The sequence below is a fragment of the Hetaerina americana genome, unplaced genomic scaffold, assembly GCF_022747635.1.
Source record: "Hetaerina americana unplaced genomic scaffold, ioHetAmer1.1.p SCAF_8, whole genome shotgun sequence".
Lineage (NCBI taxonomy): Eukaryota > Metazoa > Arthropoda > Insecta > Odonata > Calopterygidae > Hetaerina > Hetaerina americana.
Window position 1 is genome coordinate 19,502,028 of NW_027287427.1, and position 16,916 is coordinate 19,518,943.

The 16,916-nt window shown below is 36.8% G+C and overlaps 1 protein-coding gene across 1 annotated transcript in view; it reads left to right on the top strand.

Moving 5' to 3' along the window:
* LOC139697949 (dynein axonemal heavy chain 1-like) overlaps positions 1-16,916 on the top strand; it is a 500,497-nt gene that overhangs the window by 319,830 nt on the left and 163,751 nt on the right. Inside the window, exon 44 of the mRNA XM_071596807.1 lies at positions 7,947-8,109. Within this exon, the coding sequence (XP_071452908.1) occupies positions 7,947-8,109 (163 nt within the window). The remainder of the gene's footprint in view (positions 1-7,946; positions 8,110-16,916) is intronic.

Sequence of the window (16,916 nt, forward strand, 5' to 3'; positions counted from 1 at the left end):
TAGTGGCTTCGGTAGCAATCAACTTTGGCCTTGAATGCATCAAGTCCGGAATTTTAGTGGGCCTTACAATAGTGAATTAGGTCCCAAAAATGAATTTCAAAGTTGACAGCTAAGAGTCTATGCAGTCTACGAACTCAATATAGGCTTCCTGAATCTATAAAAAATCTTCATGGTCTACTTTATATCAGAAATGTTCAGTGAAATATCCACGCCCTCCAGAATATTATTTCCTGGCATTGTTATGTTGAATATATATTCTGTACGTGTGATGGAGCACAAAAGACATATCAAATGTTTTCTTAACTTTTCAAATTCCATACATCCTGCTATAAATATCATCAAGGGAATGGAAAAATTTGCGGCTTCAATCTCTCAGATTTATCCTAAACAATGCAGCCGCACCATAGAATTTAGCATTAAAAGAAACTGTCGCACCGCGACCAACTGATGCACGCATTTTCTACGCACCACCATTCACACAAAGAAATTCTTTATTAATTGACTCACCACCTTTGACATACTCCCTTCTCACACTCCGTCTTTTTTTCACAATTATGTTGCACTTACTGTGTCTCACCCCGTACTCTTCCTTCTCCCGAGGTTTCCGTATCGTACAATACCACGCTTCAAATGAAAGTTTTAATGAGTCTTTTCATAACATTCTTAGTCAATATTCCTGTCATCAACTCCCTCCTCCTTGTGAAAGCTTCTTTGCCCGACTCAATTCTTCGTCTAATGCCCCTTCTATTTTTACTATTTTGGTCCACAAACCTTCCGAGATAGGTAAATATTTCTTCCTGCTCAAGCTAATGAGATTCTATTTTTTATTAAACTTAGCTTTTCTCTTTATTGAAAACCAAATAACCTCTGATTTGTTTACATTTATTTCCATCACATGCCTAACTCAGACTCTCCGATGCGCTCGGCAATGTTGGAATCCATTGGCTGATCACGTTGCCCTTACTCACGACCTCTCCTGGGTAAAAACATACGGGGAATATGTGGAAAAGCTAACCAAAGGTTAGGATTTACGTATTAGAAGATTACTAGGTAAATGTAATGAAAAGGTCAAAGAGAAATGTTATCTGTCATTGGTTAGTCCTCATTTAGAATATGCTGCAAGTAAATGGGATCCTCCTCCTGGGAAGTTGGATGGATTGCCCAATTGGATCGCGTGCAGTGTAGAGGAGCTAGATTTGGAAAACGTTGTGATAAACTTAGTAGCGAATCCAAAGTATGAGAGCAGCTAGGCTGGGAATCACTTGCTGAGCGAAGGTTAAATTACAGATTGAAGCTCAAGAATGAATTGGAAGGAGGTCTCTTGAGAAGTGATGTTGAAAAGGTATTATTACCCCCATCGTGCTAGGGTGGGAGATATCATTTTAAAAAAATGAGAGAGATTAAGTGTAGAACAGATAGATTTAAGATGTCATGTTTTCCACGAGCGATAGGCGATCATGATAACATTGTGCGGCCAAGGTAGGGTCATATTCGGGTAAAATTATTCAGGAGTATATTCACCCCCTGCCACACCCCCTGGTGGTGGATTGCAGGGCATTTAAATAAATTAATAGAACCACGGGTGATAATGGACTCCTCTGTCGTACTTTTCTTCCTAACATTGCACATCTGGACTCTCCGTCCCCCACTCTCACCTGAGTGGTTTGAGACTTGTTCGTGTTGAGAATAAGTCTCCTTCTATTTTCTGTAATACATTGATTAATTCTACTAAATTTCACTCTATCGATGACCATCTCAAAATCAACGAAACAAGCAAATACATCCCGATAGTATTCTATGTTCCTCTGCATTGGTGAGCTATTCTCGCACCAAAATAAAGACTTTCTATCTATCTATTCTATGGTATTATTTCCTAGGTAATCATTTGCCCTATCTTCCTTTTCCTTATTGGTGATCCACGGTACCATTTTAGCGGTATGCGAGATCGAACTTTTGCTATATAGTCCTCACCTAAGGCCGTATTTCCCTTTTTTGAGCTTGGAACCAATAGTGATCTATCAAACTCTTCCGTCCAATTCTCTCCTCATAAAGCTACGAAGTAGTCCATGAAAACTCTCCTCTCACGTTTCCCTTAACCCTTGAAACGTTCGGCGGGAATTTTATCGACCCCGACGGCTTTATTTGATTTAATTACCCTTGATACCCATTCTATCTCGCCATCAAATATGTCTGGACCTAAGGTGTACTCAAGTACGTCATGTTCTCTTCCTAAATCTACAAGTACGCATGCTGGTCTTGTGTCACTGCCATGTTGCCATCTTCGCATCTACATCTACGCCTCTTGTAAATGTATTGTTTTCATCTCTTTTGAATTTGACCCGGTTCAATTAATAATTTTACTTAGTTATCTTTATTGGTGGATAGATTTCCCCTTGTTACTTCCTGACATGAACATTCGCATTCCTGTACAGTGCACCAATTTCGTCCTTCCTTGGTAACCATTCCACATCCACCACGCTTCCTTCGCTCAATTTTTTCTGCCGCGGTTTATCATTCAACTCTTGATGCCTCCTTCTACCTAACTTCATATCCTTATCTCCTGTATCTTCCCAATCATCTCATCCGTGATCCATGATTTTATTCTCCTTTTCATATTAACTATTCCGTAGCTTCGTGTACGGCTTTCGATACCCCATTTTGGTATGTTTTTTATTTTTTTTTCATTTTTCTTCTATTGTTTATATCTCCATTTCCTCACTCATAATGTTCTCTACAATCTGCTTGTATTCCTTTTTATAGTTCCTGTCAATGGTTTCGCATTCCATTGCCTCAACCCTCTTCCCTGTCATAAGCTTTAGAATATGATTTTTAGCAACCTAGGTTCGAATTACGAAGTCATCATCCGGTGATTATTAGAGTGATGCTCGTAGTTATAGAGTAATATACAGCGGATTGGACGAGAGCCTGATGACGACTTTGTAAGTCGAAACCTAGGCCTGGCATAATAATATTTATTTGCAAGAACAAATTATTTTCTTTTCCCAAATTATTTCATAGCATTTTTAATTAACGCAATCCACGGAGTCAGCTATTTATTTAGCGCGCTCTCTATATATTTACGACGGATTAATGTTGGATAATAAATTGCATTTGCAATATCCATGTCAATAAATGCAGTCTAATTAAAATTTGTTATTTTATCAAAGATAAAAAACGTTTTTATCCAATTCATCATTACCATTCATGCATTTCTTTGAATTATGAATAGAATTAATTGATATGAATAATAATATACGGAGTTCAAAAAATTAAAACCCAGAATGGCCACTCAGGGTTGGTTCGCCAATAAAGCTTGTACTTAATAAAACTTATATTGTATTTTCTTTCAAAATAAATGCCTGCTGTTAAAAATTATTATTTTGTTGCTGCTGAATAACTATGTAACTCTCAATTTATGATGGAATTATTTAATATTTTAAGCACTGATTATAGGCACTATAAGCGGTTTTATGGCAGATATAAATTTTAATTGGCTTTTTAAGGCATTTAAATTTGAATTCTCTTTTTTTTAACTTTTAATAGAATATCATTTATATAATATACATAATAACTCTCCCTCCTATGGACTACAATCTTGGCTTGTGCGTTCCGATGACCCCGAGAGCTGTGCTGGCGGGAGCAATGATAATTATTCCACGTAGAATTCACCCAAGCTAGAAAGGTCGAAGGTTAGGAGTCAAACGAAAAGTAGTCTACGCAGAGTCTGTTCCTCAGTGAGGCGGCTGCAAAGGCGTCTTACCGCAGTGGGGCGGCTATTGAGGGACCTTATCACGTTTAAAACACTATTGAGGAAGGTAACGGGAAACCACCTAAATTATCACTCTCAAGAACATAATGATGGGCAATATAGATAATATGAGTCCTGGCAGCTACGGGGCTCGGCCCAATCGGCCGTGTGTCGTTCCCGGTGGCGGGAGAGGTAAGGCTTCCGCGGTTGTCATCCCACGAAAACCTTGCGAAGAAAAACCGACCGCAGCAAGACAGAAGACGCAGGAGAATAAGACCAATTTAGTTAGAATAGGAACTGTTAATTTTAGGACAATTTTGAGGACAGGAAAATTAGAGCCTATTAAGCGAGAGTTGGAAAGAAGAAATATACATATTTTAGATCTATGCGAGGTGAGATGGAAGGAAAGCGGGAATTACTTGGAGTGAAATTTATAGAGTAATAAACAGCAGGGGGGACGAGACCCAACCAGGGGTTGCAATAATATTGAATAAAAAGTAGGAAGAAGCGTGGTGAACGTAGATCAAGCAATAGATAGAATATTACAGGTAGAGATAGAGGCGGAACCGACGAAATTGATCTTTGTTCAATTATATATGCTATCAAGTAATCATAAGAAGGAAGATGTTTTTGGGATATACGATCAGTTAGAGGACACAATTGCGTGTGTTTCTGGGGAAAAACATTTGATAGTGATTAGGAATTGGAGCGCGACGGTTGGCGAAGGAAGAGATGGTGATGGGGTGGGAAATTACAGTTTAGGTTCGAGGAATTACCACGGGGAGAAAGCATTTGAGTTCTATAGGAGACACGGGCTCGTTATCACATAAAGTTGGTTTAGACCCTACAAATTGCGATGGTATATATGGAAAATTCCAGGTAGTTCTGAAAGGTATCGGTTAGATTTATTTATTTATGTACCCTGCAAGCCGCCACCAGGGGGTGTGGCAGAGGGTGAATACACACCGGATTAATTTTTATCTGTACATGACCCTACCTTGGTCGAACAATGTTATTATGATCCCCTATCGTTCGTGGAAAACATGGCATCTTAAATCTATCTGTTATACACTTAATCTCTCTAATTTTATTAAAATGATATCTCCCACTCTAGTACGATGGGGGCAATAATACCTTTTTAACATCACTGCTCAAGAGACCTCCTTCCAATTCATGCTTGAGCTTCAGTCTGTAATTTGACCCTCGCTCCACTAGTGATTCCTAGCCTAGCTGCTCTAATATTTTGGATACGCTACTAAGTTCATCATTACAACGTTGAACAAATCCCGCTCCTCAACGCTGCACGTGATCCAATTCGGCAATCAATCAAACTTCTTGAGTATCCCATAAACTTGCAGCATATTCTAAATGAGGCTTAACCAACGACAGATGACATTTCTATTTGACCTTTTCATTAAATTTGCCTAGTACTCTTCTAATACGTAAACCCTAACCATTTGTTAGCTTTTCCACATATTTCCCGTATGTGTTTCACCCAGGAGAGAGCGTGAGTAAGGGTGACGCCTAGGTATTTAATTGAGTCTACATATATCATTTCGGTGTTCCCAATGCTGCAGGCCCGATCCAAAAAGATGAAGCAGTGGAAGCGGGTTAAGAAATGGAATGTACGAGTATTAACTGAATTGACAAGGAATGAGTGTCAGCAGGCTTTAGAGATAAACATCATAGAGGGAAAGGAGCGGAGTACTCTCCAGGAAAACTGGAGATGCATCAAAAAAGGATATCGAAAGCTGCAAAAGAAACTATCGGTATTGTTAATGGGAAAAGGGCAAGGAAACCATGGATCAAGAATGAGATGATTTGAAAGATAGATGAGAGAAGAAAATGGAAGAATATGAACACAGAGTTTGGTGGCAAGAGAGAAAAATAGTTGAATAATAAATTGAGAAAAGTAATAAACAAGTAATAGTAAAAGAAAAATGAATGTGTTAGAAAACGCAGTGCGAGGATATGAGAATTTTGTAGATGAAGCGTGAGCTTGCTGCGCTATACAAGAAGGTTAAAACACTATCGGGAAGTAAGAAGGGAGGATTTATGTTAACAGTTAGAGATAGGTTGGGTAATGTAATAGTTGAATCAAAGAATATCGAAGAGAGATGGAGAATAACATAGAAGAATTGTATGGTAAAAATCTTAGGTCTGCAATGTTAAACATAGTTAGATAGTAATGACGTAGATAAAGATTGCTTAGACCCAGGCTTACTCGAAGGTGAGATAGGATGTGAAATGAGGGAAATGAAAACAAATTAGGCCGTGGGGGTTGATTACATTTCTGCCGAACTACTAAAAGGTTTAGAAAAATGTGGGAGGAATAGTCTATATGGACTAATAATTCTTAGCATTTGTGAGGGAGGAATTTGGTTAGAAGACTTCGTCAGATCAGTGTTTTTTCCTATCTCAAAAAAGGTGAAGGCTGCATCAAAGACTACAGAACCATAAGTTTAATTTCTCACACGGCTAAAGTGGTTCTCAGAATTATCAGCAAAAGGATGGAGAACAGGGTAAATGAATACTTAGGGAATGAACATTTTGCGTTCAGGAAGGAGAGAGACACGCGTGACGCCATTGCAGTAATGAGATCACTAATTAAGAGTAATATAAAATACCATGCGATCGTATTTGCCTATTTTGTAGATTTTGAAAAAGCGTTTGGTGGAATTGATGGTTTCCGGCGTAACTTGGTAGAGTAAATTGGGAAAAACTAATGAAAATATCGTATTGCTGGAAAATAGGAATAGATTGGAGGGCTAATCCGCCTAACCCGACCTGTACACGTCTCAAACTGCTCAGGTACGAGTGGGGTCGGAGAGTCCGGATGGGTAGTGCTAGGAAGATGGGTGAGGCAGGGTCGTCCATTATCACTGGTGCTGTTCAACTTGCGTGTGGAGAAAATGATTAAAGAGGCTTTGGAAGATGTGGACCAAATGAGGTGGAGCAGTTTACGAATCGCGGAAGTGTTTCAACCAAAAATAGTATAGTAGTAGGGACATAGAAAAATTGCATTAGGAAAAGAAGCTTTTAGAAGCAGGGAATCGCTGACTGGGGAATCAAATAAGAATGTTAAGAAAAGGCTTGTTAAAACTTTGATATGGAGCATGGTTACGCACGGTGCAGAAACATGGCATTTAAAAAAGGATGATAGGCGTAGATTGGAGCCTTTTGAAATGTGGGTGTGGAGAATAATGAATAATTTGAAGAGGAGAGAAAGGAAAACTAAAGAGGAAGTGCTAGGTATGGTGGGGAAGAAGAGAAGAGTGTCGGGAGAAATCATAAGGAGACAGGGAAGATGGGTGAAAAGCATATTGATCGATAGTGGGATGTTGAAGACTGTGATGGAGGGGAGAATGGTAGGCAAGCGAGAAAGGGGCTGAAATAGGATAGGGATGTTAGACGGAATAAAGGGAGGAAGGAAGTATACTGAGATGAAGATGGTCTTGTTATAGAGTAGGGTTGCTGGGTTGTGTTTTCGTAGGGGGGCTAAGATATTTATTAGGTAGTTCGGTGCATCAAAAACTTACTTTAAACAGTAGAAAACCTAATGATAGTAATAATAATAGGACCGCAATAGCCGAGACGAAGACTATTTTGCACTTAATAAAGATTTATTTGAGACTAGTTTCGATGTACTTTATTATTTTTAAGTGAAGCCATTTTACTTGAAAAGGATGCAGTACATTGAAGCTAGTTGGAAATGAATCTTTATTAAGTGAAACATTGTAAGTGTTCGTCTTAGTTTTCATGGAACAGTTCCAACTCATCACCCCTGAATCTGTAATGTAATAATAGGATCACTTTTCTTTTAGATCTTCTCAGGAGTAGTTCCACGACTATTGATTGTGGACTCAATGTTGGACTTACAGAGATCTAATAAAGGTACATTCAGAAAAACCGATCTAAACGTATTTTCCAATAAATGAAAACATTAGTTTGAAAATCAAAAACTTTAAAATTCCAAAAGATATATTTAAAATTTGGTAGTTTTATATGGTTGACTCTGGGTGGAGTTCGTTGTAATACAGGGACACGGATGCAATCTCACGTTCTCGCATTGAGAGAAACTCTCAACCCGTCTTTTGTCTTAGGCCATAATTTCCTGGTGCTCGGCTGTGCGCATATTTGTCCACAGAACTCAGAGGCTCTTAGAGATAAGCTGAAAACATGCTGTTTTCCATTTCAGGCCAGGCGTATTCTTGGTCTCGCCCTTGATGAATACAATTCAACTTCACGTGCTCCAATGAATCTCGTGTTTTTTCAAGATGCCTTGTGCCACGTAGCCAGAATAGCGAGGATTCTCATGCAGCCGCACGGAAACGCACTCCTTCTGGGCATGGGAGGATCGGGTGAGTGAGATTAAGGTATTTCCGTTCAGCTAACCGCCGTAACCGCGTCGTAGTTCCTACGTCAGAGGTTTCATTAAAGCAAATCCAGTGGGGATTATATTTGTCTCCCTAAAAGTATTAACCGAATGAAACTAAGCTCATAGTTTTAATGAAAGGTCATTAGTACTGATAATATCTCTATCAACACGGCCATATAAGTCCTAAGTAGATGTCCAATGTAACTTTTAATACAATAATTAACTAAGTATCTAACTCCAGCCACTCTATATTTGTGAAATGCCTTCAAGTTTAATGGTTGCAATAAATCCATTCACTGAGAAGGTTCTTCAATGCAGTTAAGGAAATAAAATGAACTGACCTACCCCATGCAGTCGACGGCGCACAAAAATAACTGGAAGGCTACAGATTCAAATCCCACTTCCGGCATTGACGTTGCTTTGTCACGGCAATACATTTTATTGAGCCCAATTGAAGGGATAAATTAATTTTGATAAAGGTGGACCTTAAAGGTTCTAATTTTATTTACATTTTTAACACCTGAAAAATCTCAAGGAGAATGTATTTTTAATTCAAAGGAAGAATATAATGAATTTTTCACAATGAAGTGCAGATTAGAATCAACATATTTTGAGTATTTAGCTATAAGTTTCACATTTTAGTGTAGGTATCTTTGAAAAGCATTTAATTGTTAGAATTCCCTGCAGACATTGCACGGTAGCAATCGTTAACGAAAGTAATGATAAATTTCATTAAATGTGGCGTAACGCTGATGTTAAATTCACCATATGCTTTCCATCCACTTATGCATCTAATTCATTAAATTGATGAAATATGCACTTTAGTTTTGGGTTAGCAATATTCTTGGTGGAATATACAGTATTCCACGTTGCATGCTGAAATGTTCGCTGGTACATCTGTTCAATTTATTGATTTATACCGGACAGAAAATATATGTGTAAATCAATGGTTGGATTAAATACGTAAGTTTTCGATTACGATAGGTATAAGAAGAGTTTAAGGGATTTAATCATAATAAAAATTTAAAAAAGGAATTTTCCTTGTGATTGTGTAAGTAAATAAATGGCATGGATATGGCGAAAGTTGGACAAAATGTTTCTCACGTAATCACAGCAGTATTGCAGTTTCCTTAACAGGATCAAAATGCGCGCAATTTAACCTCTCGCCTATCTACAGAGCAAGAATTAAATTACGTGAATGCTCCGTTTCCTGAAAATCTTGTATTGGCTCATGTTATGAAATTAAAATAAAAAAACATTCTGTGAAATGCTCGTGTCAATGATGAGGATTTACCCTTTAAAAATGTATACCGTTGATCAAAATATTTGTATTGGTCCCAAGGAGCAGTTAAGATTTGGTCAAAATCGGTTTAGTTTGTCACCTTATATGCTTCCAATAATGTAACTCACATTTTTGTTTCCATGCCCAAAAGTACTTAAAGCTCTGCCCCCTCGCGACCTCCTTTGGAATATTCTCACCTGTTCATCACTATTTAGAGGAAACGGAGCGCAGCTCAATTGCTTCGTAGGGTATATAGGGTACAATAAACAAAACATTTCAGAGGGTTTTATGCTCTTAGGTTAGTAAAACTTCTGCACGTAGATGTTGATGCACCTTTGTGTTGAGTTCACCACAATGCTAAATGCTTATATTTAAATGTATAATTATATTTATATTATCATTTTTAGAATAACTTATTTAGAATATCATTATCATCTGATCTAATCAAATTCTGTGCTTAAGTGCATTGTTAACTACGTGTATTAACCATTAAGGGTAACTAATTTTGCTGATTCAGAATACTATTTAATGATATTAATTTTTAAGTTCATTAAGAGACTATTTTTCTCTTAAGATTTTTCAGCAACTACTTGCATATAGGAGATGTACCATGTTATGCTGAAGCAGTATTTGACGCTATCTTACTTATTTTAATATTCAATTATATCTAAAATGTTGAAATTATTTTGGTACAGATATTGTTATTGGATATATCGTAAATGTGACATATTTTATAAATAGTTGTAGTGCACAGGAATTTGTATTGAATTTAAAACAAAATCTAACGCAGAACATGTTCTATTTGAGAATAATGAATTATTCATAAATAGCTTTTGTAAATGGTTGGAATTATTCAACCGCTTTGATGAAAACTTTAAGAGAAATATGCGCGTTTTCGATTATGTTGAACGGCTATTGAATTAGATAAATGTTTTAGTTAGCCCGTAGCATTGCGACACATAAATACATTTGGTGAATGTTTCTTTCATCTTGAAGCATGAGAATTATGATTACTCTCACAAATTTGGATTTTTTTAAAGAATTAGTCCTGGACTTTTTTTGCTATGCTATTTGTTTCCTGGACGAAAAAAATTCAGTCATGGACGAAATAATTCGATTTCCTAGGCACAAGTCAGGCCGAGAACATTGGCCTCTCCATAGAACAAAACCTGTGTAAATAAATCAAATCTCTTTGTGGATAAAATCCGACCTTAGAGAAGCCGCATGTTATGAGAAGGGCTCGACATAGATGCTCAGAAAGCCATATCGCAGGGAGCGCCTAAATTCCCTTTCCGCGGTGTACATATTTCGATTAGGGCGGCATCTGCTTTTCCTTCTTCGCTTTGTTGTCTCCACTTTCCGTTCTGACTTTTTCTTTATACTTCCTCCACATTTCGCCATACGCCAACAGGGAAGGAAACGGGCCAAACTACCTCAATTGATTTCCCCAAGTAACAAGGTGAACCGAAATAGGAGAAGTAAAGAAATGTCTCGCAAAAATGGTGTATAGTCTGTGCCCATCCTAAACCTACCTTAAACGGTAGAATACCAATAGTACTAATGCAATTGACTTGCAATATCTGGGAATTTAGCTGATATTTTGCTCACGGATAGAGAACCTACTATTAATCAGCTGTTGGTAGAAAAATATCACTATCCCTGCCCGTTTATTTCCTTCCTTTTGATTCCATTGCATGTTCATTTCTTTAATTTTTACCCTCTTTTCTTCTTTTGCGGCTCAGACTGATAAGGCGACGGACGAACTTACTTCCACATCGTAGTTCCTCGCTAACAGTTAATTTTCTGTGATATTCCGAATCCCTTTGGGTGCAACATAGAGCTGCTACGGTGTGCATTAAGAGCAGACTACAGCTGGAACTGAATTGCTCTCCACCCTATATCTCCTCCCTGTAATCCGGCTTGCTGCCAAAATATCTACTTACCACTAACGTTGAAATAACCTCAACTTGCTTCCCTAAAAAATTACTATATTTTTTGGGCCTAGGATGACCCAAAAAGTCTTGAATAGAACATAGCCCACTAATCCTGCACAATATTGTACATGTTTTAAATACGCGTATTTTCATAGAACAATGCAATTGAAATGTATGCAAACTTCTTTATGCTATAGTGCTTAGATTTCATACTGGTTGTCCAATATGACCGCGCCTTTCCTTCTTATGCTTTTTCAACCCCTATTATTGTAAGTTAAATTTGATCATTTTGGTGCATTTTCTCAAATCCTTGTAACCGGGAGTGTTTTGTATCTTGATTAGTTAACTTTTATTGACATTTAAAATTTCAATTTACTCATTTCTCTAGAGAATCAATGAGGAAACCAGTAGAGATTAAAGATTATTTTTATTTTTTTATGGCATTTCGTGAAGGTTTTTGGGCGGAGTTATTAAACCCAGACGTTTAAAGTATTTCAAAATATTAGACTGAACTGAAAGTATGCGCTATTTATTTCAAACGCATATGAATTAAGCTGAACATGATGGTAGCGAATCGAAATTAGGATTGAGAAGAATAAGGTGAGGGTTTATAACTTGGTTGCACGTTGCCAAAAGTGCTTTTTAACTTATATATAAACTAAATGGGAATACTTATTAGGACAGAAATAACTTTACTTAGAGATGAGATAAAGAAGGATCTAATTAAATGGGTTAAATTCATCAATAGGGAAGTTACAATTAGTCAAGTAATTGCAGCCAATGATAAAAGTATCGTAAGGTCATCTCGTGAATTATTTGTATGCATAACATGAAAACCAGAGTTATGAGAAGGATCTAGAGGTAATTCATGAAATAGGAGGGCTTAATTTAACCTTCAGGTTGGACGATTTAGTCAAAAACACGAAATGGTCCACTAATTTGGGAAGTAGAATAGTATGCAGAAGTCTTCTTAGTGGTATTGGAATCAGGAGGTGAAGTCCACAGGGAAAATAAGTCGATTCCATAAAGTGTATGGAATCCATGGTAGAGAATTAAATGAGTAGAAACCTAAATAAAAGATTTGGACTTATTTTTAAGATACTAGAGAAATTATTGCGACGGAAATGTTCTAAAAGACTTCTTTTCTTTCCACTAATTGACCAAAGTAAGAATCAGTAATTCCCAAAAATTGGTGCCCAACGTCGTTGTTATTGAGCAATCTCTCGTGCAGTACAGCCCGTTCTATTCCCTGATTCCCTCAATAATTATTTTTCGAAACCAGCTGTTAGAGCTGTAGCGTGTTTGTGAATTATTTTAATTTTATACAAGTACAAGTACGTAGAAGAAACAGATCGATAGCCTTCATTGAAACGTATAGGCAATGCCGAATTGCCGAAAAAAGCGGTCTTGGTTTCTTTTAATACACATGCTGAAAGCCTATCACCAAAGTATTTTCAAACTCAATTTTCAATGTATGGTCTACACCTTTGTGAGTGTATCTTATGGAAATTTTATGATAATTATAATTGTAACAGATTCATTCACTTACTCGGTCTCTATTGTTTTACATTGCTAAATATAACCCCGTTGACTCATCTTTTGCACATCTTTTATAATCCATGTTTTCCCTTCCCTTTTAAAAATTTGCCCTTGGTATTTAGTGTATTTACTCCTGACCAGTGATAACCTTTTCGATTCCTTGCGTCAGAAAACACTTCCCCTCTTCACCCAGACTTCCCTCCTTACCAAAACACCTTCATTTTCCTTTAAATCTCACTTTGTCTTGCGATATTGAATGTAATGCGGAGCAAATATAACTTGATGGCGTTCATTTGATGGTACTCTGGTCATTGTTTGATACGACTATGTGTTAAAATAATGGCTTCCATTCTCATTTCATTCTAAGAAATATACCGACGTACCTTGGGGCAGAGAATTTCTACAATCCCAATTAACTCGAATAAACAAACACCATCCATGAAATTAATGCTCTGAACACATGAAATGATACACCGAATAGTTTTTCCACTCAATATAAATAAACAAAGAGTAAGACACAAAAATTAAATACAAACCTGGCTCAAATTGAGAGAATATTTTGTCGATTTGGACGAACCACCTTGAGCCACATTATAATTTGAAAAACTCGTTATCAAATGCTAACTGCATGCAATTTTATCTATAATGCTACACTTCACTTTACTATAAATGCGAATTCATGCTAAATTCGCTAAGTCCTTAATTACGTTTTGATAAGATTAGAGCTGACTTATTTGGTGATCCGTATCATATTCGTTGGAATATTTTTCTTACTATCTTCCAAGAGTTAATTTAAAATATCAAAGATTTATCCATTGGAATTCGTGATCGGGATGGTGTTGTGGCTAACATTCTGGCTTCCCACCGAGGGAGCTCGGTTTCGAACCTTGGAAAAGGGAAATATTTTTCAGAGGTATCCCGATCCCTACATTGTTGAGACCACTTTGGGTAAGTACGCCGTCCGTCAAATTGGGCGTTACAATGTGGACTCCATGACGCCTTTCGTTTAGATTAGGCTAATACCAGCGCTGGGTTTCTCTCCACCCTTTCTTTCCAATCAATCCCAAATGGCGCAAACGACCATAACTGTCGGTCGCTTCCCCTGAAACTACTTCTATGATTAACAATTCATGAAATCGGTTGCAAAACAAGCGTTCGCGAATACCTATATTTCTCGATCGCGGATATTACCTATTGTGATGACGATTGCATATTTTATACTCTCTTATAATGCTTTAAAATTGTCCTCAACAGAGGAAACAATTTTTTTTAACCTGAAGAGTTTAGTGAAACCATTTTCAAACAAAACTCCATGGGTTTGTATATGTTGATTTAGGTGTATGTGTATGTATGTATGTATATATATATTTATATTTTTCTGCACGTATATATATTTTACACAAATATATACATAGAAGCATATATATATATATATATATATATATATATATATATATATATATATGTATGTATATATATACATATATATATATATGTATATATATATACATATATATATATGTATATATATATACATATATATATATATACATATATATATATATATACATATATATATATACATATATATATATATGTATATATATATATACACGAGGGTCATCCGGAAAGTAGTACCCGTTCGTGCCGCATGAAGTGCTGACGACGCGAGTAGCCGCTGGACGAGGTCAGATAGCTTCAGTGGCTTGTCTGCCTTCTCTGAGCCAAGTTGCGTGACGCTAGCATTGCCTGTGTTGTTTCTGTGGTTGTTTACAATGTTTAAAAAAATTGAGAACGCCGCCAGTTGTGAAGTGAGGGCAGTGATTAAATTCCTCAATGCAAGAAACGTTCGCCCATGTGATATTCATCGCCAATTAAAGGAGGTGTATGGAGACAATGTAATGGACGAGTCGTCTGTTCGGCGGTGGTGTCGCAACTTCAACATGGGGAGGGGGAACAAACACGACGATGAGCGTTCGGGGAGACCGTCTGTCATTACAGACCAACTGGTGAGCTCAGTTGACGAATTCGTGAGGAACGATCGGCGCGTCACAATTGATGACATCTGTGAGCATTTTCCCAATGTTTCTCGAACAATTGTTCATGAAATTGTTAAACACCATCTGCATTATGCAAAAATTTGTGCAAGATGGGTCCCTCGCGTATCTCAATGAGCTGGCGGCGAAGGACTATGCAGCAGGAATACAGAAACTTGTCACACGTTATGACAAATGCCTTAATTTGCTTGGAGATTATGTTGAGAAGTAGTTTAAAGTATCCTCTTTCAAATAAATTTTTTTATGTTTGTTAATATTTACTTTTGTGTCTTTATTTCACGAACGGGTACTACTTTCCGGATGACCCTCGTATATACACCACAGATCTTTCAGTATGCAAGGCCGATGCTAACTACTTTGACCTACCGAGGAAACGTCTGCGGGGGATTTTTTATGCAACCAAGTGGCCCGATTCTTTGGTCAGGAGATGGCGTTAGCGAGTTGTTTCACCCACCAAAGGTTAGAACATCGGCCCGGTAAGTCGAAAGATCCGTGGTTCATGTCCCGGTCGAGGAAGTATTTTTATGTTTGAACATACACACATATATGTTATATATACATGTATAAGCGTATATAACCGATCAATATGGGGCGCGCATTTCTCAATCGGCAATTCGCATTCTTCTCTTATTTTGCTGTATCGAAAGAAATTAATCGGAACGATTTGGCGCCTTCTTTCATTCCAATTCCAATCCCACTCGTATTAAATAAATTATTTTTTACCCTCGGTTCCCCATGCGCTTTTATGCATTCTCCCTCTACACCTCTATACCAAATCGGGGAAAGTCTCCATAAATAGGTATTTGAAAGAATCCAATTTATAATGAATTCTGAAGGATTAAATGAGATTTAAAATAGTAATTAATCACGTAAACAGATTTGTGCTTAAGTGAATAATCGGGTATTTCAATCTGCTAGCATTAAGAGTAGGTTAAGGTAGGTTTTGATTAGTGCTGGGAATAAGCGTGCCTACAGCTCTAAATATATCGTGATCTAATTGAAAAAATCTTTCCTCTCTAGTTATTGTGCTTATTTTCAATAGATTGTAATTTTGTTCAGTTTATCCTTGTGATAGGTAGTAATTTCATATCCCATTTAGTGTTTTATATTGTAAAAAAAGATTATCAAATTGAGAAAATGATTGTGTTGTTTTCCAGGTGTTTGAGTTTTCGATGCATGATGAATTTTTAGTTTTGCATTCACCACATCAAAATTACTATCATTCACCTAGCTTTGATAAAATTATCTCTAGATAAATAGGTTATGAGAAACTCTAAACGTAATTTTACCAGTAAAAATCTAAACGTGCTCTTCTATCGTAAAAACTCCAACTTAAGAAATTTTTATAATTTACGTACCAGACGGATAAACTTGAGTTGAGATTTATAGAGGAACCTTTAAAAGTGTAGCTAATATTCTGCTAAGAATTAATCAAAGTTTTGTGTCAGTTTGTGATGCATATAGTTATAGCTTATGGAAATAATTGTGAATGGAACTTGATTCTAAAGATACGTCAAATTTAAAATCGAAAAAATTTCATCATGTTAAATTCAAGAGATTGTCGAGATGTGGGTTGAATTGTGATATTTTTCAATATTTTGAGAATGACTGGTAGAATAAGTATTTTTAATTCATAAACAAATCATTAACAGATTTTGTTTATATATTTCGGCAACTGCCTTTCGTCCCCTCGGGAATGCCAAAAATATCTGTCCATCGTTTAGGAAAGCAAGGTTTTGTTAAAAATATATTTTGAATTGTTAAGAGAATTCTTTAATATTTTGTTAAGCTTTTGTCTGGCCTCAGAACCAATATAAAGTTTAAGAAACTGAAAAGTATTTGGAGGACGGTATTTTTCAATTACTGTTCTTCAATATTATGTGAGCACGTTTTTCACGCCAACAGGAGAGTATCATGCCAGGTTAACCGATTCCGTCACAGTTATATCAGACTCATATAAACCAATACAAGAATTCGT